Below are 25334 nucleotides of genomic sequence, written 5' to 3'. Positions count from 1 at the left end.
CCGTACGACGTAGTTAAATCTTCTGGAGTCCAGAATGGCAGTTGAGAAGTCCAGCCTGTTGAAAGCTTCCCCCAGAGTGCAATATCCATGGCGCTGAATGTGAAAACGGGGGGCACAGAGGTCATTCTCCAGAACGGTCCACCTGGACTCTACTGGCAAGCTGGATGCCTGTCTTAGGTAACCTGTGGCCATATGCTGTTTTCCTGGGCCATGATAAGCTCTTTCTGGGAGCCCCCTGCGAGCCACAAAGACGGACAGTGCAGCTAGCAGCTGCTTTAGTCTGTGACTCACATGTTAAACACCCCCCTTCATGACTTGCACCATTTGGACCCTTGTTCTCCGCATGAACTTGAATGGGAAAAATCCTAAGTAGTTGCTTATCTGGGAAAGGTCAGGAGTTGGACACAGGATGGGAGACGAAGATAGCTGGTCACTGTAGCATCTCCTGGGAGGAGAATTAGACTTCCTTGTGTCAACCCTGCCTGCTACCTTGCCTTGCGTCTTTACTGCTCTTCTCAGTGGGATCATCAGAAACATTTTTGTTTTTTTTTTTTTTTAAGGCGTCATGAGGAGGCAAAAGAACTTTTGATTTTTTACCTATGAACGCACAAGCACTGGGAGCAGAGAGCCCTGACTCACAGTCTCAGCTCTGCTCTGAGTATCTGGATAATGGCGGGTGTGCCCTTGACCTCCGTGGGGCCCCAAACCGCAGAGGGACTTAGGTATTCACCAAGGTCCCTGACAGTGGTAGAAATTCCATCGTTCTACCACACTGCCTGATAACCTAGATATCTGAGCAGATGCCTGTGCAGGGAGAAGATGTACATAAAAGGGTTTTATAAAGTGCCACACAAATGTAGTTGTTACAGTGCCTTGTCCCCTTCTAGGTCTAGCTCAGTGTCTCATACTGAGCAGACATGAAAACTTCTGCTGTGTTTAGTGATTAGCCCCTCCAGGGCTAAAACTTAAAGTTGGAGTCTGAAGAGATCTCAGAACAAGAAAGAGGCACTGTTCTCGGGGCAAGGCCAAGGCTTTATAACAACACATTTGAGATGGGTATACTAATCTTTATAAAGCACTTTTACATACGTGATCTCACTGAATGACTGGGGAGTCCACCTAGTGACTTTGGCTTCTCACTCTCTCTGATGGTTGGGTAGGTGGTGAGCTGCTAGCCACTACCCCCCACACCCAGCCATGATTTGAAGTCATATTCTTGCCCACTTTCCCTCCCTTTCCTGTTGGGAGAGGCATAAAGCTAAGCATACGCTTTAAGGAACAGATGGATGCTCACCTCTTTAGTACTTCCTTTGTGAACATAAATCCATTTTTCTTGGTGGAAATCTACAGAGGCAAAAAATAAATAAATAAATAAAAAATTAAAAAAAAAAAAAAACCCACAGCTTTACGATTTGCAACATGCCCCAAATTTTAAACTTGTTTCTTTTTCATATACTCCAAAGTGTTAAAAAAGTTTTAACAAAAAAAGACAGAGACTCTACTGACAATCCAAGAAATGCAAATGCCTAATTTCTGCAGTGTATACATATCGGAGTTATGCTTACCAGGTCTGAAGCTCTCCAAATCTTTGATCATCAGATTTAGTATACCAAAGCTCCAAATTGAAAAAAATCAAATACCCAAGTACAAGTTTGTTTTAAATGTCAAACCTACAACTTATACAAGGCCATAAAAAGTAGAAATAAAGCAGATAACATGAAGAGATCATGTAGTATGGGTGGATTAAACTAAAGATCTGTGATTCTGGCTTATTTCTAGAACTTTATACTCTTACACCCAGCATCTAGAAATGTAGTAGTATTTAGACAAGGAAAGAGGGAGAAACAAATCTATTTTCAAAGCCTCACAACACAGTGCCAAATAAAAGCACATGCTGGAACTGATTCAGCTGACCATATCACTGTATAATAACTAAATTAACTACGTCAAATATTAGTGACAAGTGCGGGGAAAAAACCCCACTCTGAGTAGCAACTGACTTATAAACAAGACTATAAAGAACACATTGATCTTGTTTGTAAAATGCACGGCCGGGTTTCTGAGTGCAAAGTTCCCAAAGACCTCTGTCAATGACACAGTAAACATTAAAGCAGATGTCTAACACTCGAGGTCTGATTTTCTCCCCTCCCCCCGCAAAGAATCAATCCTAGCGATCTTCAAACAGCTTTCTTTTAAGTTCAAAACAAATGGCTTACACTGGGTTTTGGTTTTGCTATTCAGCATGTCCTTCTTTCTCTTCTTGGCTGCAACATCATAGTTCAGGCTGTTGAAAAGATTCTCCTTATCGTATACTTCCTTGTTGCAATAACTAGGAATAACAGGAGAGGGGATGAGCTATAGCAGCTATACTTTAATAAGAGCTGTTTCTATAAATAACTTACCGGGTTATAAAACACAAACATACATCTTCTCAAACAAAACAATAACCCCCTCAAAAGAAGTCTGTTCAGGCACAGACCTCCCTCTTTGGAGATGAAATATTGTCACATCTCTGTGGAAGGCAGGGATGGGGGCTTCTACTGCTTTTGAATTCCCAACAGTGCCTGCCATTGTGTTTGACACACAGCCCTTTACCCTTTAACTAAAGGCAATGCCGGGCACTACAATATTACTTTAAGCAAAAATGACGACTTCAGGGGGGAGGGAGAGGGATGATTACTGCTATCACTGTGGTACACAATGCCTTCATTTTGCGAAAGCATCCACCCTAAGCTGCTTTCTAAGAAAAAAAAAAAAAGTCTTTATGGAGATATAATTCACATACCATACAATCCACCCATTTAAAGTGTACCCAAGCTTCTTTTAACTAGCATGCTTCCATCATGCCTTTGAAACATGATCACATTAACAAAAATCTGACTTACACACTCCATTTCTAGGAGACGTTGAGCATACAGTGCTAATTGTTTAGATTTCATGGAATTCCGTGACTAACACTCAGCATCATGCTGCGAGGTGAAGACCTTGGGTCCTAAATGAAACCAGCTGATTTCACAATTCATAAATTTATAAGGGCTGAAAAAACAGAACTGCCCAATTCACAGGTCCCTGAAGGACGCACAGGTTCAACTTGGGTCAGGTGCATATTTCTGCCAGTAGGCTGAGCTATTATTTTGGGGAGCTGAATTCTATTCTGCGATACCACATAACTTCACAGTAAATCTCTGAAGAGTTTTCATTAAAAGGATGCTGGAGAAATATTGAAGTATAGTGAGTAGATCCCCCAAGCCCCATGGGGATGTATGTACAAGGCAGGATTTAGAATTCCCACTAGTAAAACATAAATCAGGGGCTTCTTCTTGTATCACCGATATATCAGAGCTCTTTAATTTTCTGAGTTCCTTTGCTGAATTTAAAATGTGGTTTGCTTTACATCCTCTTTGGACATACATCTGTTGGATAAAATGAGGCACACCTGCACTTCTCTATTCCACAGACATTATGTAAATGGTACAAGAGAAAAGAGGGTTTGAAACAATTTCCAGTATCCTGTTGCTACAATCGTCTCAAGTAGCACTTCGATAAGTACAATAAGTATCTTGCTACATAAATGCTTACACATGATATCACCGACAACGTGCTCAGTGTTTCTGGACCCAGAGGAATAAGCTTGATGGATAATCTATCATTTGTTAATCTGCCCTTGTAAGGCCATGTTTAATACCACTTATTGAGATTTCTAACATCACATCTCTAGCCTTCTTTTCATTTGGGGAAACTGGATATTTTTAGGTTTCATAGAGATTACTGCAGAAATGTCTTCTCTTAGAGACAGTTTCTTAAACGAGCCAAGGGTGAATGTTTGGGGCCAGGCTCTGTGTCACGCATGAGTGTGTGTTTGTCTACTTGCATGACAGTAGTGTACAAAACCACCGACTGGTCAGTGATCTGCTCCAAGGTCAGCAAGAAAAGAGAGAACAAGGGAGCGCTGGACTCTGAGTCCTTAAAGCCAACTTAAGAATTTCAATCAAAGTTGAGAAGGGGAAAACATGGAAGGTTACTTGACTGGTCCATGGTGTACCAAAGCTGAGAACAGCCTTTAGAAAGCAAAGTTAAGAACGTTTTTCATGTAAAAACACCACACGAAGGCTTATTTTTAAAGAAAACACACTCCTACACCATGAACGAAAACCTAGAGCTTAAATTCCACCTGTAGAGAACCATAAAATGAAGCGGTCTTATTCTCAGTCACACTTTTGAGGTTTGGCAGAAAGTTTCCAGAGCCTGGACCTTAGATTGTGGCCATTCCCCAGAGATTTTAAATATTTACAGTTCACCTTACTCTCTTCTAATTGAGAACATTACTCAAAGGAATTTGAGCACCTGCTTTCCTCATAGAAATGACAATAATCTGCTTTAAGCCCGAGCGACTCATTTCCAAAGTTAGTTGAAGAAGAATTTGACATCATTGATGATGTTCTCCCACTGTAGAATGTAGAAACGCTTCAACCAAAGACAAACCCTGCATTTTTCTCTTGATTATTAGGTTTTGGACTTCGGAGGTGGGGCCTGGAAGGAAGAAGGGCTAGGAGGTTTATTTGTGTTGTCTGCTTGTAGCTTTTCTTTCAAGCAATAACATACTCAGAGGTTATTCTGAGAGTTCAATTATGTCCATCCATTTCAAGGAAATGCAAAGCCAAGAGAAAATTACAACTGAAATTTTTAACAAGAAAAGCCACCACCATTTAGGAACCATGACATTTAACTTTTTTTTTTTTAAGTAGAACTATTTAAGGATGCTAATTACCTCATTAAATTCAAGAATAGCCACTGAAGTTGCCATTTGGTGGTTAGTTTTTACTAATCTTGATTTTTATAGGCACAGGCACAGAATAAGAAAAAAGACCTCTCCCAGCCTTATACTATCAATATACACGTACCTAGATATTTAAAGACAACTTTAGAAATGATGGAAAGATTTCAAAATAAGACCATTTGGGCAGAGGAGATAAGGGCACCGGTGGGGGGAAGGGCCTATTTCTCATTTTGTTCCGCAATCACAGGCCAGTTAAGAAAGCTATGGAGGGCCTAAAGGGTTTGGTGGTGGATTAAAGCTGGTGAGATTTCTATGCTAATTTGCTCCAATACAGACGCAAATCGTCAGACTCCCTACCCAGATTGTTCTGGTGAAACAAACAGCCTACTATATGAAGCTTGTAGAACAGTGCCTTGCACACAGTAAGCACTCATAAAAATTTGACCTATTATTTTTGTCTTCTGCACTACTCGTCCAGGGCACCAAGCTTCCTGCTTCCTGGTTCAGCCTCAGCTATGTGCAGAGCAACTTTGGAGTTTTCAGCTGCAGGCCTGTAGACTTGGAGAAGAGTGGCCTGAGGCTCAGATCGCTGAGATGACTCATTCTGGGGGTGGGGGAAGCTGGAGGGTTGTTGGTGAGGCTTGGAGGTACCTCAACTACCACTTCCTTGAAGCATTCTTGGACCACCCCCAATTCATGCCAAGCGCTTTCCCTGAACTTTTCATCTGCCCACCCACATTTAAACTGGTCATTCCTCTGCTGTCTTATGCAAGTACCCCTTTTAAATGAGGGGTACTGCTTTAAACTTATCCTAAAGCCTGCCATGATCTCTGTTCATGGCTGGGATGGGCTTTGTAAGGTTCTGCTGTTGGAAGGGGACAGGGCCCAGAACATAGAATGGCCAGCAGAGTCCAGAGAAGGCGTGCTGTCCAGACGGGCTGTGGTCAACTGTAAACACTCTCCCCAGGTCGGAACACACCAAATGTACCCTTCATTCCCCACTCTTGTTCAGGCAGCTCACAGAATTGAACGTGGAATTAGAGAAGTGTAGCAGGCCTCTGTTGTCCTCTGTTTTATTACCTCCCCTCCCCCTTTGGAAAGGGCCGTGGGCCTTTTGTTTTCTCCTAACAGGAGAGGCATTCACCTGTGTAGGCAGGCGGTCAGCCCAAACCTTACATCACAGAGAAACATGACCAAGACTAAAAACAGTGGGGATATTTGAGACTCCAGACCTAGGTCCAAGAAGGCCAACTGCTTTTAAGAAGTTGGCAGACTTCTCATGCTAAGTAGGGAAGGGATTGTTTACAATTGCTGGAGGAAAAAAAAATACTCCGCAAACAAACAGCCAGCTGCTTTGCCAGGAGCTACCAAACGACTGCTAAACTCTGACTCCTCCAAGAGCCGCAGCGGCCACTATATTGATCACCACTTGGGGTAACTATGGCGGCGCTACAGCACTGGCTCAGAAGGCACGAAATGGGAGGAAAGGAGGAGGCTCACGAAGGGGTCGGAGGGGTGTGAAGCTACCTGATCCCAGCCTAGGTTAAACTTTTGTGGTAAGTTAAAACCATCTTCAAGGTCTCCCACTCTGTGGCGAGAGGCACCACGATCTGTTTCTAAAGGGGAATGATACCAGCTTATCTCTTGGAGCGGATACAGTGTGAATATTTACGTGAACCAGAGGCTCAGTATCTTGAACCCTCTTCTGCTGAACGACTGCATCCTACTGATGAGCAACCTATAATCATATTTGGGTGAGCCGCTGGGACATCATTCAGCAGATCCTTGCTGTATTTCCCCAGAAAGAATCTGGACTGTTGTACAGAAATAAAAGTAACAAACTATCAAGATCATCATTCCTTAGGAATGAGGAGGCAGGAAGGAAGCTTCTATTCTACTAGAAGCAAGCTTCTAGTCAAGGGAGAATAATTTAGGCATAATTGGTAACTCGCCTCCCTAAAAGGTTAAGAGTCTAGTGACAGCAATTGGTCTATTTTTCTATTAAGTAAATTATCTGATTTGCAATAAGACTTCTTATTTGCTCTCCAAACTCTACAGTTTGCCTCAAAATATCTTTAACATAAGGGTTATATATGCTTTTGTCTCTCCTGACAGACCCCCAGGATTAAATGCTTTTTTTTTCTTTTTCCATTGGAAGACTAAAGGAGTTTGATGTTTTACAAATAACAATCAGATGGGGGGGGGGGCGCGCTCTGGAGGTGAGGCTGTCAAAATAACCACACTTTCTTGACAGTTTTCTTAAAATTGAGTGCCAGGGGGCTCAGCCAAAAAAAACCACTGGTAAATCTCAGTAAGTGGGAACCTGGTCCGGTTACAGAACTCCTCACCGGAATCAATTTAAGGGTTCTGGTGCCAGTGGTTTCAACCAAAGGCTGCACGAACAGGCATCCAAGGGTGACTGGGCTGCACTGATCGCCTCTGGACCCGCTTTCATTGCCCTTCCCACCTGTTCCAAATGTCAGCGATCTGGAAGTCAACTGTTGCGATCCGGGACTGACAGATTCCAGACCACTTCACTTACTCGACAGCGCTTCTGTGTTATAACCAAACGGAGCGGACCTCGGGTTTTCAACCAGACTGACGGGGCTCGGGGGGGGGGGGGGGTGGGGGGGTGGGGTACTTGCTGCAATTGACGGGCATCACTTGACATTATTTCGCTCAGAAAACTGACCTAAAGGGCCACTGAAGAAACAGGTGCAAGCGCTTCGTCCTTTCAAAAGCAGAAGGCTTGTGGGTGGCCTTCCCGCCTCCCTTCCCTCCTCCGCAGCTCCGCAGTCGCGAGTCTTCACCCCGGTTCCGCCAGTCCGCCCCGCAAGCGCCGGTGCCCCAGGGACCATCTGGCCGCCCCTTCCTGGTTACTCATCCTCCCTGCCCACTCTGCGGTCGCCCGTGCGTGGGAAGAGCCTGGAGGTGCTGCACCCATGTCCGATCGCGTCACCCGACTTGTGCCCACGGCGCTAGGGTGCTCCGAGCCCCGCCACCCCCAGCGGTTTAAAGGTGCGAAGCCCACTCGCCCGCGCCCCCGCCCAGGCGGACGGCGCGACTCCAGTGTCCTTAAGGCGGGGGTCCCCTGAAGTTGTATGCTTGAGTTTGAACGTTTGCGGACAAGGTCTGCGTCTGTCGTCAGATTCCCAGAGGGACCCGGGGCTCTGTAAAGAGTTGTGCCCACTTGGAGACGCAGACCCTGAACAATAAGAGAAACCAAATTCCCCGAGTCCCGTGCTGTAGCGACCTCTGCAGAAACCCCGTCAACTTCTCTCTCCTCCCCTGCACTCCGCCGCCCCCCCGCCCTGGTCCAGGGGCTTCCTCCTCACCCGGTTCCAGCCCTGCGTGCCCCCCACTCTCCCGCCCCTGCGCCCCCGAAACCAGCCCAGGTCTGTTTCGCGGGGCTGCACGTTGGTGGCCGATCCACTCACCTGCTGAGGTCGCTCACGAAGCTGCCGCTCTTCTCATCCAGGAAGCGCTTCCAGCCATCGGCCGTCTTCACCCAGCTCTGCCCGGGGGACCGCCAGTCCTGCCCGAGGAATGGCATGGCTCCGGGGGCGACGCGACGGTCGGACTCGGCGGACTGACGGACAGGACCGGCCGGGCGGCCTCGGGGACGCGCTGCCCTGGGCGGACGCTCAGGGGTGCTGGGGCCGACGCGGGGGCGGCTGCAGGGAGGCGGCGTGGAGGGCTGCGGGTTCGGGGGCCGCGGAGCCGAGCGCCTGGGCTCGGAGAGGGCGCGGCGCCGGGGAGGGCCGCAGGGCGCGCGGGGCTGGCCAGTGTGCCGCGCCGCCGTCCCGGCCGCAGTATTTATCGCGGGCCGCCGGCCCCGGCCCTTTGTTGCCGGAAGAGCCGCCTGCTCTTAGCCCGGCCCCCCCGCCGGAGCCCACGTGGCTTTGTTTATGGGCTCGGCTTGTTTTCCGAGGCGCCCGCGGCTGCCGCTCCCGAGGCTGTTGCACAACCGCGCGCCGGTGGAAACTTGAAGCCGCGCTGCCAGGCCGGGGCTCCCGCCGCCCCTCCGCCCCTGGCCCCCCGGCGCCCGCTCCCCGCCCCCCCAGGGCGCAGCTGCCGCCGCCGCCGGGAGAGCGGGGCCCGGCGCTCGGGAAGCCGCGCCCCGTCCTCCCGCGGCTCCCGGGCTGGCGCGGCGCAGAAAGGAGGCCCGAGCGGCGTCTGGGTCACTGCTGGGCGGGGGTGGGGAGGAGGGAGAGCGCCCCTCCCATCCCCGAGCTGTCACTGCGCCCCGCGATCAGAGCAGCTCTTCCGGAACTGGGGGAGCACAGCGCGGCCAGGAGCAGAGCGGGGGAGGAGACCACAGCCTCCGAGCCTCTCTCGCAGCCCCAGCCCCGGCTCTTGGACGGAAGAGGGCAACCCCTGCGGGGCAGCGGTGGGGAGGAGGGGCAGCCCCCACCCCACCCTGCCCCCGAGCCGCCGTCCACGTGTCCTCTGCCAGGCCTGTCTCCGAGGGTGCCAAAGAGAGGACAAGGACAGGGAGGCCGGGCGCTTCTGGTGCCTGCGGGGTGGGAGTGGAGAGCAGGGACAGTCCCCCACCCTACTCTCTCTCTCAGCACGCTAAGCGAGCAGCGCCGACCTCTGGGGCACCAGGCCGCACGTTAAAGGTGTCCGAGCCTCGCTCCAGCTCCGGGGCTGTGCCCGCCTCTCCTTCCCGCTGTTCAACATCCTCAGGGCTGTTAATTTCTCTCCGGGAAATACTAGGCCAGGAGTTATGTTTTAGTTTTGGTATGCGTTGGGGGCGAGGGACGCAGAAGCCCATCCACCCGACCGATGGGGGTTAAAGGAAGTGCGGTGAGCTGGCGGTGCCCCAGTGCAGTTGCCGAGACCCTCAGGGACTAGCTTGTTAACCCGGTCTTCATAACCTCGGGCAAGCAGCCAGTGTGGGAGCGACACGGGTTTTCCAGATGAGGGCACTAAGGGCCCCAGAGGAAAGTTAAGCCGGTGACTTACCCAGGATGCCAAGGCTAACTTCTTCACAAGCCTTAGTACCATCTGAAATCACCCTGTTCAGTTTTAGTTTTAGTTTGTTTGTGATAATCCATTCCTCTCCGTCCCTCTCTGCCGAACGTAAAGTCCTTGAGAGCTCCTAGGTCTTGTTGGAGGGATATCCCAGCACCTTGCCAGGCCAAGAGTAGACTTTCAATAACTATTTGTTGTAGGAATAGGCGATCGGATGTGGGAGGCTGCTGGCTCGGGGTAGCTCAGGAAACCCTTCGTGACTTCTAGTTATGATGCTTCACAGTCTGATCTGTTTGGCAATGAGAAGGCACATAGCAGTTGTAGCAAGTAAAAATTCCACACTCAAGAATTAGTTTCAAACTTGACCCCTCAATATTCCTTCCTCTGCAGCCATCTACAAGTGTTTTCTGTTCCACAGACTGTGCAATCTTTAAGGCTTAAAGTAGGCAAAATGATCGTGTGAGCCTTGGGAGGGGTGCATGGTGGAGGGGGAAGGAGATGTTTTTAATAAAGTCTGTTTTCAAGTAGCCAGAGTTTTCTGATTCAGGTTTCCCACCATAAATAATTTATTAGTGTGGTAATAGTAAAAATAGCTTGTAAAAACAGCGCAGAAGATCCTAAACAAATGATAAACACAGTGATCATGCTAACAGATGAGACAATGTTGAGTCTGGCCTTTGCTGGACAGAACTGATATCTGCAAGGGAGCGTAATTGAGGGATGTGATTATTAAAGATGCCTGCTAGTTACATGTCCCTAAGCTACATCACTATAGAAACCGAAGAAGGCAGAAGATTTGAATTCTAATTCTGCTAGGGCAACACACTGCTGTCTGATGTGGATGAATGACTTAAATTCTGGAGGTTCAGTTTTTTGAACAATCAAGAAAAAAATAGAGCCTCTAATGCCTCCCTCTCTGGATTGAAATCATTGTAAATGGGATTATTCGTACTAGTTCTTCCATCCTCTTTGGTGACGTTACACATCCACGGGGCCCATGGCCTCTTAGTGATGTGTACTTCTCTGATTCTTTTTTTAAAATTTTTTTTTTTTTAACGTTTATTATTTTTGGGACAGAGAGAGACAGAGCATGAACGGGGGAGGGGCAGAGAGAGAGGGAGACACAGAATCGGAAACAGGCTCCAGGCTCCAAGCCATCAGCCCAGAGCCTGACGCGGGGCTCGAACTCACGGAGCGCGAGATCGTGACCTGGCTGAAGTCGGACGCTTAACCGACTGTGCCACCCAGGCGCCCCTCTGATTCTTGATGTTGGGCTTGGCTAGGTGACTTGCTTTGGTCGGTGAGATGCCGGCGGATATGACATGAGGAGATATGGGGTGCGTGCTTGTCTGGTTGATTGTGTGTTCTTGTGTTTCCGTGGCAAGGGTATACCCTGGGTGGCCACGGCTAGAGCCTTGGTCCCAGCATGGCACACAGGGAGCAGACACCTCAGTTACCCTACAGATACATCAGCAAGAAATAAACGTTTATTCTTGAATGCCACTGACATTATTGTGGTCTTTGTTACACAGCCAGTAGTGACAAAGGATTGAGTGGCTGAAAGTTTGTCAAAGTTTTTTTCACTTCTAAAATTCAAGCATATGTAGGAAATCACTTTTTTTTTTTTTTTGCTAAGAATTAATCTCAGAGAGCCTCAGTGTTTGTTTCTTGTACTTCAGCTCTATCTTCCTTCTAAAAAAAAAAAAAAGAAAGAAAAAATAAAGAAAAGAAAAGAAAAAAAGTTGTGGTTATCCTATCTAACCCAGCCTTCTTCTGAAGTGTCAGTGACTGCTTTAGATTTCCCACACCATTAAACATCTAACTCAACACTTCTTCAAACATATTGTTTCTGCTAGGAAGCCTTTCAATGCTGAGCCCCTCAGGATAAAGAAAGTGCTAGACTATCTTTAGAACAGTTAGCTTCATATCAGATACTGGCTGGACTTTGCAAAGTCTTGCGATTGGAGGCCATATCGTGACTGAGCATTTGAGAACCACAAAGATAAGGTATCAGCTAAGGTGTCTTAGCTTCTGACTGAAGATGCAGAGGCAGACAGATGCTCCGAGAATTTCACAAGGCACAGGCCGGGGAGGACCCGCATGGCCTGGTTTGAGCAGGGCACACAATGCGAGTACGTTTGCATGGACACTGGGCCACTGCCTCTCCTGACCAGCTTCCTACCACAGATTGCCCATGTGACATGCTGGGTATTTGATTTTTTAAAAAAATATTTATTTTTGAGAGAGAGAAGGCGTGTGAGAGTGGGGGAGAGGCAGAGAGAGAAGGGAACAGAGGATCTGAAGCAGGATCTGCACTGACAGCAGTGAGCCTGACACGGGGCTCGAACTCACAAACCGTGAGATCATGACCTGAGTGGAAGTCGAATGCTTAGCCAACTGAGCCACCCAGGCACCCCTGGGTATTTGATTTTTTTAAAAAAATGTGTGCTTCTCCTCTATGGGGCTGTGAACTCCTTGTTGGTAGGGCCGTGTCTTCGTGTTTTAGTCACCACAGTGCTTGTCATGGTGTTTGGTACGTGACTCTCGCAATCAGTAAATGACTCAATAAGTGTTGAACTACTCAGGATGCTGTTATTCCCCTGTCTTCTCCTGTTGACCCCTAATTCCTCCGAAGGACACAGCAGGGTAGAGAGGAGGGAGGGTGGGCAGCCCCGAATCCTAGCCCGCATAGCTGAATCCTCCACGAGTCGGGCCTTACCAGCTAGTGAGGCAAACAGGAAAGGAGGTCAAAAGGTGACATCTTAGAAAAAAACGTTTTAAGTGTTTAAACACTTGTTCCCCCATGGCAGAGGCTAGCCATGCTGAAGACACTGTGTCAAGCACTTTGCAAACGTGATCCTGTTTAATACTCCTCACAAAAGCCTGTGAAATGGGTGTGATCGTTCCCTGTTTTACAGATGAGGAAGCCGAGGCTCTGAAAAGTTAGGTAGCCTGTCTTGAAGATCATCCAGCCAGTAGGGTGAAACCCAAGCTCGTCCCCGGGTCTGTCTCCAGCCCTGACGGGAGCCAGATTGGGTTCGAATCATAGTTCCCCACTTTAAATTTTTTTTTTTTTTCAACGTTTATTTATTTTTGGGACAGAGAGAGACAGAGCATGAACGGGCGAGGGGCAGAGAGAGAGGGAGACACAGAATCGGAAACAGGCTCCAGGCTCCGAGCCATCAGCCCAGAGCCCGACGCGGGGCTCGAACTCACGGACCGTGAGATCGTGACCTGGTTGAAGTCGGACGCTTAACCGACTGCGCCACCCAGGCGCCCCTAGTTCCCCACTTTAAATAGCTGTGTGGCCTTGGACAAGTTACTTATCCTCTCAGTTTCCTCATTTGCAAAATGGGAATCATGATAGTACCCACCTCAAAGGGTGTAGTGAGGATTTATTGAGTTAATGTGCATACAATATCCATAAAGGTGCCAGCACCAATGGTAAAGAGTATTATTATCTTTATGCAAAACTTGCACCTCCAGCTTTTATTTGCTTAAGTCCATGTCTACCCACCGAATTTTAACTTTCGAGGGCATGGAGCATAGCTCACCCAGCTAATTTCCAGATGTGGGAAAAACCGTCTATACTGGAGCAAATTGTACAATGAAATGATAGCTTGCCTATTACTAGCTGCAATTTCTTGCACTTAAACTATGGAAATGGGTCTTATTCTGCTCAGAAGACTACATTTCCAAAGGTAAACCCAGTATAATTTTAGCCTGCCCACTGCCTCATAAGGCTGTTTATAAAAATTGTTTGTGGAAAGGATTGATAAATACGAAGTGCTCTGTTGTTTCTAGCCCCAAATGACATTTGTTTATGGTTTTGGCTGAGGGACTGACTACTTCTCACTAAAATGCAATGCTATTTTGTTTTTTCATAGTTTCTCTTTCTGAAAGGTTGTGTTTTTTGTTTTTTGTTTTTTTTTAAATACTTATCAGCAGTAGTTGTAAGTTAAAAATAGCTTGTTGGGTGGGGCGGGGGCTGGGATCAACCAAATCTGTTGGCTTGTTCTGTCCAAGTTAGAGTGCATTTTGTAAAGGGGGAGCTAGAGGAACTCAGGATATTAAATTCAACCTGTCAGTGCTGTCGCAGGACCGTGTGTTTAATGCCACAACAATCTGCATATGACCCTACACCCTGTCTGTCTAGGGTGGGGCATCCTTGAAACAGTGTGAAATACGTCTGTTAGGTGTGTTTGAGCAGGCACTGCTGGCTGTGTGGTATTTTTGGGTCTCTGGATGCCATGAGTCCTGCCAACTAAATTAAAGTCGGTCAGACACATGTCACTGAAAATATTCTCATTACTTTAATGAGAATCATTTGGCATTCCTCAAATGTGGGCCTGGTTCTGTTTTTGAGAGAGGGTCAAGGGCATTTTGCTATAATCCTCCTTCTTTCATAGCCCAGTTGTTCAATTTTAATGAAAATTCTTTTTTTTTTTCCTTTTAATAAGTAGTAAATAGGATTTGGAGGCAAGGCTGCTAACTTTTGTACAATATAGAGAAATGAATGAAACCACACTTACGAATAGTCCAGACTTCTAGTGTCTTTTTATAAAAACACATTTTATTTTTATTTATCATTATTATTTTTAAATGTTTATTTATATTTTTAATGTTCTTGTTTATTTTTGAGACTGAGAGAGACAGAGCATGAGCAGGGGAGGGGCAGAGAGAGAGGGAGACACAGAATCCGAAGCAGACTCCAGGCTCTGAGCTGTCAGCACAGAGCCCGACACGGGGCTTGAACTCACAGACTGTGAGATCATGACCTGAGCCGAAGCCGGACTCTCAACCAACTGAGCCACCCAGGTGCCCCAAATGTTTATTCACTTTTGAGAGAGAAAGAGAGAGAGAGAGAGAGAGAGAGAGAGAGAGAGAGAGAGAGAATGAGTGGGGGAGGGTCAGAGAGAGAGAGAGAGGGAGACAGAATCCCAGGTAGGTTCTGCACTGTCAGCACAGAGCCCCACACAGGGCTTGAACCTATGAACTGAGAGATCTTGGCCTGAGCCGAAATGAAGAGTCAGATGCTTAACTGACTGAGCCACCCAGGTGCCCCTAAAAACACATTTTAAAATGAGGATCTTAAATTTGTTACGGATGTCAAGTTTTAAATACACTATTAGTGCCTGAAATTGGTTAAAATCATCCTATCTATAACCTTTCAGATGGTATCTTGAATAGTTGAGTAACAAATTTTAGTTCTGAGATTTCTCATATACAAAAATAGCTTGGACTGAAATTCATCTAGACATTGTATCTCATGGTTACTTGTTATTATCACTAATGTTCATATAATTTTGCAAGGTATTTTTATCCCCATTTAATAGATGAAGAGACTAAGGCTTAGATATGTTAAACATTTACTCAAAGGTCTGCTTAAAAATCAGAACAAACTTTTAGAGAGTTTACCTAATCCAATTCCCTCCTTTTACCCTTGAAAAAGCTAAGTCTCAAAGAAGAGAAACTCTCTTCTTTGGGCACCATGAGACCAAACCCACAGTGTTTGAATGTTCCAGTAATCTTGCTGATCAATGTCCCTGAGAAATGTACACTTTGAAGTAAAATTCAAATCCTCTGTGATTTGATCCAGTGATCAGATCTTATTAGGGCTTCTCATCAGTGAGTTTGTTCCAGAAGGTACAAGAAAAACAATTTGATCCCCTAGAGATGCTACTCTTCAAAGTCAACCAGGATCCTAGAGAAACGACAGAATTGAAAAATCAGCATTTACCTGGCCACCAGATTGAATGTGGATTTACTGCTTGTTACCTTTTGACAGATTGTGGTAATCACTGCAGGTTTTGACTGGTCAGCCCTGGGGATTAGAATGGTTGGTGAGTCATGCAGTGTGTTTCCTCATGTGAGTTAACTACTGACTTGTCAAATCCTGGAGAAGTCACTTAACCTGTTTGGTGTTCAGTTTTCACATTTATGTACACACGTTATAAAGATGGTTGTATGATTCTATGGCATCCTTGATTGAAGGGTGATCATTAACATGATTACAGATTTTCTTTGGGAAATAGAAAAATACAACTCTCTCCTGTCTTTCTTGTTGGGTGGCTGCCTGTCACCTCCATTAGAAAGGAAAAGTCTAGGGGCCCCTGGGTGGCTCAGTCAGTTGAGCGTCCGACTTTGGCTCAGTTCATGATCTCACAGTTTGTGAGTTTGAGCCCCGCGTCAGACTCTGTGCGGGCAGCTCAGAGCCTGAAGCCTGCTTCCGATTCTGTCTCCTTCTCTCTCTGCCCCTCCCCTGCTCATGCTCTCTTTCTCTTTCTCTCTCTCTCTCTCTGTCAAAAAAGGAGTAAACAATAAAAAAAAATTAAAAAAAAAAAGAAAGCAAAAGTCTCTAGAAGTGTTCTGCTCACTATTGTATGCCTGATGCCTGGTGCATATCAAAGATCAAAGTGCCAAGGAGGTCTCAGTGTAGGTGGGACTGAATTTCTAAGTCGTCACCTAGAAATTGTGGTCCATGAACTGAAAACCATTTTACTGTTTGTCTCAGATGATTCAATAAAAATAAAAATAAAATGAGCCTGTGATTTTTTTTTTTTAAAAACAGCAGTACATTCATTTCAGGAAGAAGAATGTAATTTAAAAATAAGTACAGAATGTTCATCTTCTTTCCCATTCTGACTACAGCCTGAGAAATCCAGTCCCTTAAGGGACATAATATTTTCAACCAGGGTTTACTGTTGATAGTAATTTAAGAAATAATTTAGTCTTTTAAACATCTGCTTTGCTAAAAATGGTATTGCATAAAAGCTTTTGCTAAATGTCTTCAAATTGTGTATCTGTTGAAGAGATGGGGCATAAATTAGATTTCTCTCCTCTGTCAACTAAGCAAAAGGAGTGGTTATCTTCAGTTCTGATTTTGATCGTCTTACAGGCTGTAAAATCTGTTGTCGAATATCATTCATTCACTGTCTCAACAGGGGTATATCATGCCTCTGCTATGTTCTGGTGCTCTTCTGAAGCAACTTTAGGAACACAAAAATGAGCATTTACTCTCAGGGGGTGTATAGGCCGTAGGGAGAGAGACATATACAAATATGTATTCCTAAAACTATGTGCCATGTATAGTGATTGGGATTTGCACAGGGTTTGTTGGGACACCCACAAGGGTAAATCACGTGACTGAACCTGGCCTGGTCAGGCAAGGCTGCCAGGAGTTGGATCTTAAAGGATGAGTAGGAACTGATGAAGCGAATGGAGATAAAGCATCCAGGTAGAGGAGACGGCAGGAACAGTGACAAAAGGGGCGGAAGAGCCTGGGGTGCCTCGAAGGACAGAGTGTGAGCAGATAGTGAGAAAGGCTGGGATGGAGGGGGTGGAGGCAGATTGCAGAGGGTTCTGTGAGGTCTGGTAGAAAGCTTGGGCTTTATCTGAAGCAGTAGGAGCCTCAGAGAGCTGTAAACAGGGAATGACGCAGGTAGGCTGTGCTGTAATAGATATCTCTTGGGGGGGAGGGCAGAGGGAAGGACGGAAGAAGCACACAGAACGGACAGGAGTCAGGAGGATGTCACTGTTTGCAGGCAGCAGCTGATGAGCATCAGAGCCAGGAGGGTAGTAGCTGGGGCGGTGAGGAGGAGATGAACTTGAGACTCCTGTAGGAGGCAAACACCCAGGACTTGGTGATTGATCAGGGATGAAGAAAGGACAGCACCAAGGAAGAAGGAAGGCTTTCCAGATTCTTCTTCCTTCCTTCTTTCCTTCCTTCCTTCCTTCCTTCCTTCCTTCCTTCCTTCCTTCCTTCCTTCCTTCCTTCTTTCCTCCCTCCCTCCCTCCCTCCCTCCCTCCCTCCCTCCCTCCCTCCCTCCCTTCCTTCTCTTTCTTTTCTTTCTCTCTCTCTTTCTTTTTCCCTCCCTTCTTTCCTTCTTTTTAAATTTTTAAAAATTTTTTTCTTTTTTCTTTGAGAGAGATGGAATGCAAGCGGGGGAGGGCAGAGAGAGGGAGACACAGAATCTGAAGCAGGCTCCAGGCTTCTAGCTGTCAGCACAGAGCCTGATGCGACCTTGAACCCATGAACTGTGAGATCATGACCTGAGTTGAAGTCAGATGCTCAACTGACTGAGCCACCCAGGAACCCCCTTCCTTCTTTTTAAGTAAGCTCTATTATGCTCAACATGGGGTTTGAACTCACAACTTCAATATCAAGACAGATTCTACATTAGGTGAAAGAATAAACCAACGGTTGGGTGAGGGTCTGAGGACTGTCTCACTGTTCTGAGTGAGTCCTCACTTTCACTCATTTTAGGGCCATGAACAGGACAAACTCTGCATTTCCTCTTCCCTGGGGACATTGCCTGTGTTGTGGAAGGGACTTATTTCTAATTGCCAAGGCCTACCCAGGGAAGAGGAAGGAGCTCCATTTGGAACAACATTCAAAAGGTATCTTCTTTTTTGTCCTCCATTATCTGATCCATCTCAAATAAGATTGTTTTTTTTACCAGTGGTGATAGTACACAGTCCTGTCCCATGAAATGAAATGTTCCTTTTTCACCTGTCTTTAAAAATGTTATGAATATATAGTGCCATTCTCACTACAAATAAGAATGAAATTGCCTAAAACCAACAAGTGAATGGGTGGGTGCTGAAAATTTGTTTTATGTAAATATTTTTACCATCCAATTTGTACCCCCTGTGAGCGCCCTGATGTGGGGGACAGGGGATGCCTCAAGTATGGTGGGAGGTTGTGCCGACTTCTAAATCCGGGATCCAGAGGGACTTCTCTCCCAGCTGTGGTCCAGTCAGGGGCAGGATGTGACTTGGGCTGCACCAATCACACACACTCTCCTGGAGAAGTGCTGGAAGGAGGTTGGCATTTCCTCATTGGAGGGATGCTGACCCTGGCTGGCCCCTGCTGTAGCAGCTTTGCCATGATCCTTGCTATCTGGTCCTCTGGGGGCCCTCTCAGTTCTTGCCTCAGTTTTCCATGCCTGTTTCTTCAGCCTTTATGAACCGATAGTCTTCCAGTAAAATCTTTGTGCTTAGAAGAGTTGGGGTCGATTTCTGTTCCTTGCAAACAGTGACTGTGACAGTATGGAAGCTCCATGTAGGAGGCATTTGGGGCCTGGGTCACATACGAACACACTGTCTCCTCTGCCCATCACCCCTCCAAGCACCTGTGATCTCATGTGCTTATGCGTGCACTTGGGCCAACAGTTGAATTAGACCAGAGAGGATGATTTGTAAGTATTAGGACTTACCTAAAGAAATCATCCACTGAGAAAACTGGACTCAAGCCCAGACAGGGGATTTTGGCTTGCACAAAGCTGGCAGGTTTAGAAATATGGAGCCCGGGAAGACAGCTGAACTGCCCATGTGTGAAAGTGAAACAAGAGGAATTCAAAAGCTCAGAGCTGTAGATTTTTCTTATAAATCCATGGCATGGACCTCATCAGGGCAGCATGGCTGAACCCAGAGAATATCTTATAAATTTCCCTAAGGTACACTTTTTGTTACAAACCATTTCCTAAATTGATGCTTCAGATGTGGAATTTAGCTTGAAGGCAGGAGGAAGGAAGTGATATTTATTGAATACCTGTTGTTGTCTGACTTTTATCTACATTGGTTTATTTAACCCCTGCCCCCCGCAAGGCAGGGGTTAAATGATATGTAAGGTATCATATCCCTATTTATTCACAAAGAATAAATAGTCAGACTCATAGTTAGACTCACACAGCTTATGCATGGCAGAGCAGGGATTTCAATCCAGGACTTTTAACTCCAAAGCTTGTGCTCTTTCTATGAAACAATTCTGCCTCCTGAAGGTTATGTGAGGGCAATAGGGAGCATAAGGGCAGAGAAAGCACACTTCTAGACCTTGGGAAGAAAATTCTTCTTTCATGCGTGTGAGACTCAGGACCACAGACATGGCTAACGTTTTGTGTCATAGCGGCCAGTGTGTAGTCTGGAAAGACTGCGATTGATTGGTATTCTACCTGTCAATAACCAAGGGACTCATTTTATGATAAAAGAAGTATAGCACTGGGTGCTTGCTGGCAAAGTCAGCTGATTTGACTATGTGACCCATCACTCAGAAGCTTCACAGAACTGTAGAATGACCTTCTAAAGACTGCTGGGGAATAATGTTCTAAAAGCTTGGGGCTCCTGTCTTACAGAATGCAGTAAATACAGTGTTTCCACCATGTCCAGAAGTGGGGAGGTGAACGTAGTCCCCATCTCATTTTTAGGCTATTATACTTAACAAGCCACCTAGAGAGCTTTGGCTTCCCATCCCTGAAATCTTGGGTTGATGGGTTTAGATGTTCTGGCTTCCACCAGAAAGCACAGACATGGTTCCATTGAAGTTGAAGCTAAAACTGTCCTTAGCCCTTTGAAGCTCCTCCTGCCACTGAATCAACAAGTAGGCAGGAGGTAACTGTATTGATTGGAGTGACTGATCCTAATTATTAATGGAAATAGGTTATTGCTACCCAGTGAAGGCAAGAGAGACCATATCCAGAGCCCAGAAGGCTCACCAGGTCACTTCTTAGCACCACAATAATAATGGTTAATGAAAAACCGTGATAATATGGTCAGTACAGGACCACTGAGGGCTCTGATCCTCAGGAAATGAAGAGTTGGCTCATCCTATCGGCTAACAAACTCCAACTAGCTGAAGTGCTGAGGGAGAACGTAGAATAGTGGTGGTGGAGAGATTGCTGATTTTTGTCCCATGACCAGAAGATGACGTTGGGATTGTTGTTGGTAGGCATGTCTTCTCTAACTGATTATGGTCTTCTTTATGGGCTTGACTTTCTGCCTCATGTGAAGGGCATGTTACAATATAGGTTCCAAGTGAAAGTGTGACTGTATTGATCTCTCCTTACCATGACAGCAGCTTATGGGACTTTGGTCCTCTGGGATGTTGGGGATGGGTTTCTTCATCTGGATGAGGTGCAAGATGGATGCTGAGTAAATGCAAAAGGGGGGAACCATTCAGGTTTTCCCCAGCATCCCTCCCCTTTTCCCTCCAGTCCATCCAGACCATCTCACCTGGGCTTCCTCGTGCTCTGGTTTCTGGTTGGGTTTGGTCAATGAAAGTTACTGGCAAAGGATGAGAGAGAGAGAGAGAGAGATTGATTTCTTCCTCTCTCCCGTTTTGCTTTAGCATCATATGCTTAGCCCTTCCACAATTTTAGTTCCTGCCAGGCAGCTGCTCTGCCCTGATTTCAACTCTCATTGGGCTCTGCAAAATCACATTCTTCCTCTTGCCCCTAAGACCCAGAGGTAGTAACAGCTTCCTGCTGCCCTCACCTCTTGAGGGCTCCCTTAACTCTATCCACACCTCTGTAACAGATCCCTTTGTTAAAACCTCTTAAGTTAAACCATTTGAACAGAGTTTTGTAACCTGCTGGGCCCCTGTGTGACACAAATTGGGAGATGACTTCATTTTATTGAAGCATAAAATTATCATTTTACTGGAGCAGTCTTGATTTTCCCAAAGGCTATGCAGTAGTGTTTCTTGAAAAATCAAGGGTTCCTACAATATTTAAATCAATTCGATCTACAAATGTTTGATTTACATGGAGACTTCCAGGAAGAAGGCATGCCAGAAGTAATGCAAAATAAGAGCAGGGCTATTTTAAAAGTCTCATTTACCTTAGAAAGTTGGGCAAATAGACTTTCCTCCTAGCATTACTTATGGCAAGTAACATCATTTTTATACTTTAAATGAGAAAGTTGATTTCTACAGACATGTGGTAGAATTTAGCTGTGACTCTACCTTTTTTTCAGTTGCCTGTCATCAGGTTATAATCCTTTGGGATATGCATTCCCCAAACATTCATTTATTCCTTCTCTAAGCTTTTATTTTGTACTTACTGGATGCCACATAAAGTCTTGCCATTGGTAAAATCAAGATGAATGGGGCGTGGCCCTCGCCCACCAGACACAGGCTGAGCACAGTGAGAGAGCCATGGGTAAACTCATTCCAGTCTCTGCTTTTGAGTGTCTTCATAAGTTAAAAAAATTAAAAAAAAAGCCAACTTTCATTCATTCAGTAAGTATTTGTTGAACACTTGAAATGTGACAGTGCTATGTATCAGAAGTATAAGACTGAAAGGAAAAATGCATAAAATAAACTGTCCAAATACACAAAACAAAAGAAAAATAAAGACAAAAACAAAGCAAAAAAGGGGAAAAAAAAAACAACAGGGGTGCCTGTGTGGCTCAGTCGGTTAAGCATCTGACTCTTGATTTCGGCTCAGGTCATGATCTTACAGTTCATGGGTTTGAGCCCTGTGTTAGGCTCTGTGCTGAGAGTGTGGAGCCTAGTTGGGATTCTCTCTCTCTCCCCACCCCTCTCTTTGTACTTCCTTTGCTCTTGCTCTCTCTCCAAAAATAAATAAATAAACTAAAAAAAAAAAAGAAAAAACCCAACAAACAAACAAAACCATTCCCCGAAACCAGCACCCAAAACACATACTCAGGTGGTCTCTGTAATCATGGCATTTACAGTTTAGGACCTAATGAAGAGCTGGTGTGGGAATTAAATGAGATGTTCATGGAGCCACAGGCACATAATAGATGCTTAATGAATGCTAGAGATTATGAGCATCTATTGGGGAGACAGACTCATTGCACTAAAATGTAACGTGTAGTATATCTGGTGCATAGGGGAGATAGGCACTTATTCTGTTATGGGGAGGTCATGGAAGGTTCCACAGGAGAGGTACAGCTGAAGGACAAGCCTCACTTCACTGGAGAAAGGACAAGGAGGAAGACATTCAGGCAGAGGGCAAAGCCATGTGGGAATAAGAGAGCCCAGGGTGTTTGGGAAACGGTGCTGACTCAGTGTTGCCGGAGCAGAGGTTGCATGAAAGGAGACAGGAAATGAATCTGGAAGGCAAGTTAGAGCCTGAATTTGAAGACCCTCCTCTGCCATAGGGAGGGCAGAGAGCCTTTGGGAGGTGAGGTGAGCATCTTCCATAGTGTTTGATCCTATAGCACTGGAGACATGTTTGAGCCAGCGTGCCTATCCTGGTGGGTGGAGCTCTCCATGTTCTTGTGCTTTCAACAGTTTTAAAGGTTTTATTTTTTTTTTTATTTTTTATTTTTATTTATTTATTTTTTTAATATGAAATTTATTGTCAAACTGGTTTCCATACAACACCCAGTGCTCATCCCCACAGGTGCCCTCCTCAATACCCATCACCAACCCTCCTCTCCCTCTCACCCCCCATCAACCCTCAGATTGTTCTCAGTTTTTAAGAGTCTCTTATGTTTTCACTATTATGTGGGTCCTGAGAAACTTAACAGAAGACCATGGGGGAGGGGAAGGAAAAAAAAAAGGTAGAGAGGGAGGGAGCCAAACCATAAGAGTTTTAAAGGTTTTAAAGGCTGAAGCAGCATTAGGAGCCCCTAAACCTGGAGAGACCAGTGGGGTCCAGAGTGCTGTTACAGAGTTGAGTCTCCAAATATTGGTGCAAGATCACATGTTTCTTTGTTTATTGATTGATTGATTGATTGATTTTTTCGACTTTAGGGAGTGGGGGGAGAGGGGCAGAGGGAGAGAGAGGGAATCCACTAAGTGTGGAGCCTGATGTGGGGCTCGATTCCATGACCCTGGGATCATGACCTGAGCTGAAATCAAGAGTCAGACACTCAACTGGTTGAGCTAACCAGGAATTCAGGATCACATGTTTGTTTTTTATTTATTCTTTAAAATGTTTTTAAATTTTTTTTTTTCAACGTTTTATTTATTTTTGGGACAGAGAGAGACAGAGCATGAACGGGGGAGGGGCAGAGAGAGAGGGAGACACAGAATCGGAAACAGGCTCCAGGCTCCAAGCCATCAGCCCAGAGCCTGACGCGGGGCTCGAACTCACGGACCGCGAGATCGTGACCTGGCTGAAGTCGGACACTTAACCGACTGCGCCACCCAGGCGCCCCTATTCTTTAAAATGTTTATTTAGTTTGGAGAGAGTGCAAGGAGGGGAGAGGTAGAGAAAGGGGGACAGAGGATCCAAAGTGGTCTCTGCACTGACAGCAGCTAGCCTCATGTGGGCCTTGAACTCACAAACCGTGAGATCATGACCTGAGCTGAAGTCTGACGTTCAACCCACTGAGCCACTCAGGCGCCCCTGGGATCACATGTTTAAATGGCACCCCTCCTTAGCAGGACTCTTCTAAAGAAAGCACGTAGATGATGTATGATAAAATCAGTTTCTTTTTGTGACCTGTAAAAAAATACAAGATACAACATAAAGAACAGCACTATAAGCTTCTGGGTTTGGTTGAAGCTTAATGCCAAGTGCTACCATATTTTTCTTATCTATCTTCCAGAACCAAAGGGAAGGAACAAGGGCCAAACAATAGATTGACAATCCATAAAATAACATTTATTGAGCACATACTAGCTGCTGTTGACTCAAAGATGAGTAAAATTACATCCCTGGCCTGGGAGTTCACAGACTAGTGAAGGAGATAGTTGTCTTTAGATTGAGTGCCTGCCGTGTATCAGGCAAGGTGTTAGGCTCCATATGTTATCCCATGATGACCATGAGAGGCAAGTATAGTTATCTTCATTCTCAGTTGTGAGAACTAAATTTCCTGGAAGCTGAGTTATTTGCCTGAGGTCCCAATGCTGGGTTATCACTCAGATATCTCTGCAGGGAACAGATGACACACTCGGATGGGGTAAGGGAGGACAGTCTAGTAAAGGGACAGCTTACAATGGCATCAGCAGGTAAGGAAAACCAACGAGGGATGGTGGGGGCACTGTGGGGATGGCAGTGGAGTGGAGAGGAATATTCCTACTGCAAGGCCCCCGGGGCAAATGGAGGGAGCAGTTATGGAAACCTGGAGAAAGGAGCCATGGTTGTAGCAGAGAGCCACCAGATAGGAGCTCTGGCCTTTGGTAAAGGATATAGCCAAGTCCCAGTGACTTGGGAGAAAGGTACCAAGAGCAATAAATACCCTGACTGCACTCTCTTCCTTTCCTTCAGTCTCCTACCTGTCCCTGCCATTGAGAAACCCAACTGGAAGCTGGAGAGCAAAAATGCCCACTGATGCAGCCTGCTGGGGCACAGCGAAGGCAGAGAAGGGCAGAATGTTGAGTCTGGAAAGGCGGTTGGGAGATAGCCAGCACAACTGGTAAGAGGAGGTTTAACTCCCTGCTTTTTCTGACTTCATGACTTCTACTCACCATGTTAAAGCAGTAGTTCCCACACATTTACATGGCCCACCTTCACAATTACCTGGAGGATGACTGTCAGCAGGAGTAAACAGCACAGAAAGGTGGGATGGATTTCTGTGGTTTCTGACATCCTTTGTCTCCCTTCTTTCGGCAATGGCACCCTTCCTTGATGCTTAACCCATGTGCACATGCAGGTGACAGGGTGGCCATGTGGCCCAAGTGAAGCAGTCGGCGAAACTGACCCTGAATGTTAAAAATGTCACTATTTTCTGTGATGAGCCCAGAAGGTTCATGCTCAGCAAAGGGAACCAGGAGGTTTCAGGCTGGAGGATGTGCTGGGAGAACTGTGTCTGTAGGCACCCCGTTTCCTCTTAGGAGATACATTTGGGTTTGAGGTGATGGGATTCTGCCTGTCCAGGGCGAGGT

General features: G+C 46.0%; 2 protein-coding genes and 1 long non-coding RNA gene across 3 annotated transcripts in view; 2 read left to right on the top strand and 1 right to left on the bottom strand.

The window, feature by feature from the left end:
* Positions 1-8773, bottom strand: part of FBXO32 (F-box protein 32) — a 36271-nt gene extending 27498 nt beyond the window's left edge. The window contains exons 1-4 of the mRNA XM_086695398.1: positions 8215-8773; positions 2217-2329; positions 1295-1344; positions 1-93 (exon numbers count right to left, since the gene is read on the bottom strand). Of these exons, the coding sequence (XP_086551524.1) occupies positions 1-93; positions 1295-1344; positions 2217-2329; positions 8215-8330 (372 nt within the window). The 5' untranslated portion in view covers positions 8331-8773. The remainder of the gene's footprint in view (positions 94-1294; positions 1345-2216; positions 2330-8214) is intronic.
* The window catches only part of NTAQ1 (N-terminal glutamine amidase 1), a 127940-nt gene extending 103055 nt beyond the window's left edge, over positions 1-24885 (top strand). The window contains exon 6 of the mRNA XM_086696004.1: positions 24718-24885. Coding sequence (XP_086552130.1) covers positions 24718-24869 — 152 coding nt within the window. The 3' untranslated portion in view covers positions 24870-24885. The remainder of the gene's footprint in view (positions 1-24717) is intronic.
* On the top strand, positions 9432-11261 carry LOC147571855 (uncharacterized). Its single transcript, XR_015246769.1, has 2 exons — positions 9432-10769; positions 11003-11261. It is a non-coding gene; the product is annotated as an uncharacterized LOC147571855 (long non-coding RNA).
* Positions 24886-25334: the final 449 nt, after the last annotated feature.

The sequence above is a fragment of the Puma concolor genome, chromosome F2 (genome assembly GCF_028749965.1).
Source record: "Puma concolor isolate L17-30 chromosome F2, mPumCon1.1.hap2, whole genome shotgun sequence".
In the NCBI taxonomy this organism is placed as follows: Eukaryota; Metazoa; Chordata; class Mammalia; order Carnivora; family Felidae; genus Puma; species Puma concolor.
Note: the sequence above shows the minus strand (reverse complement) of the source record. Positions and strands in the feature narration are given on the sequence as shown.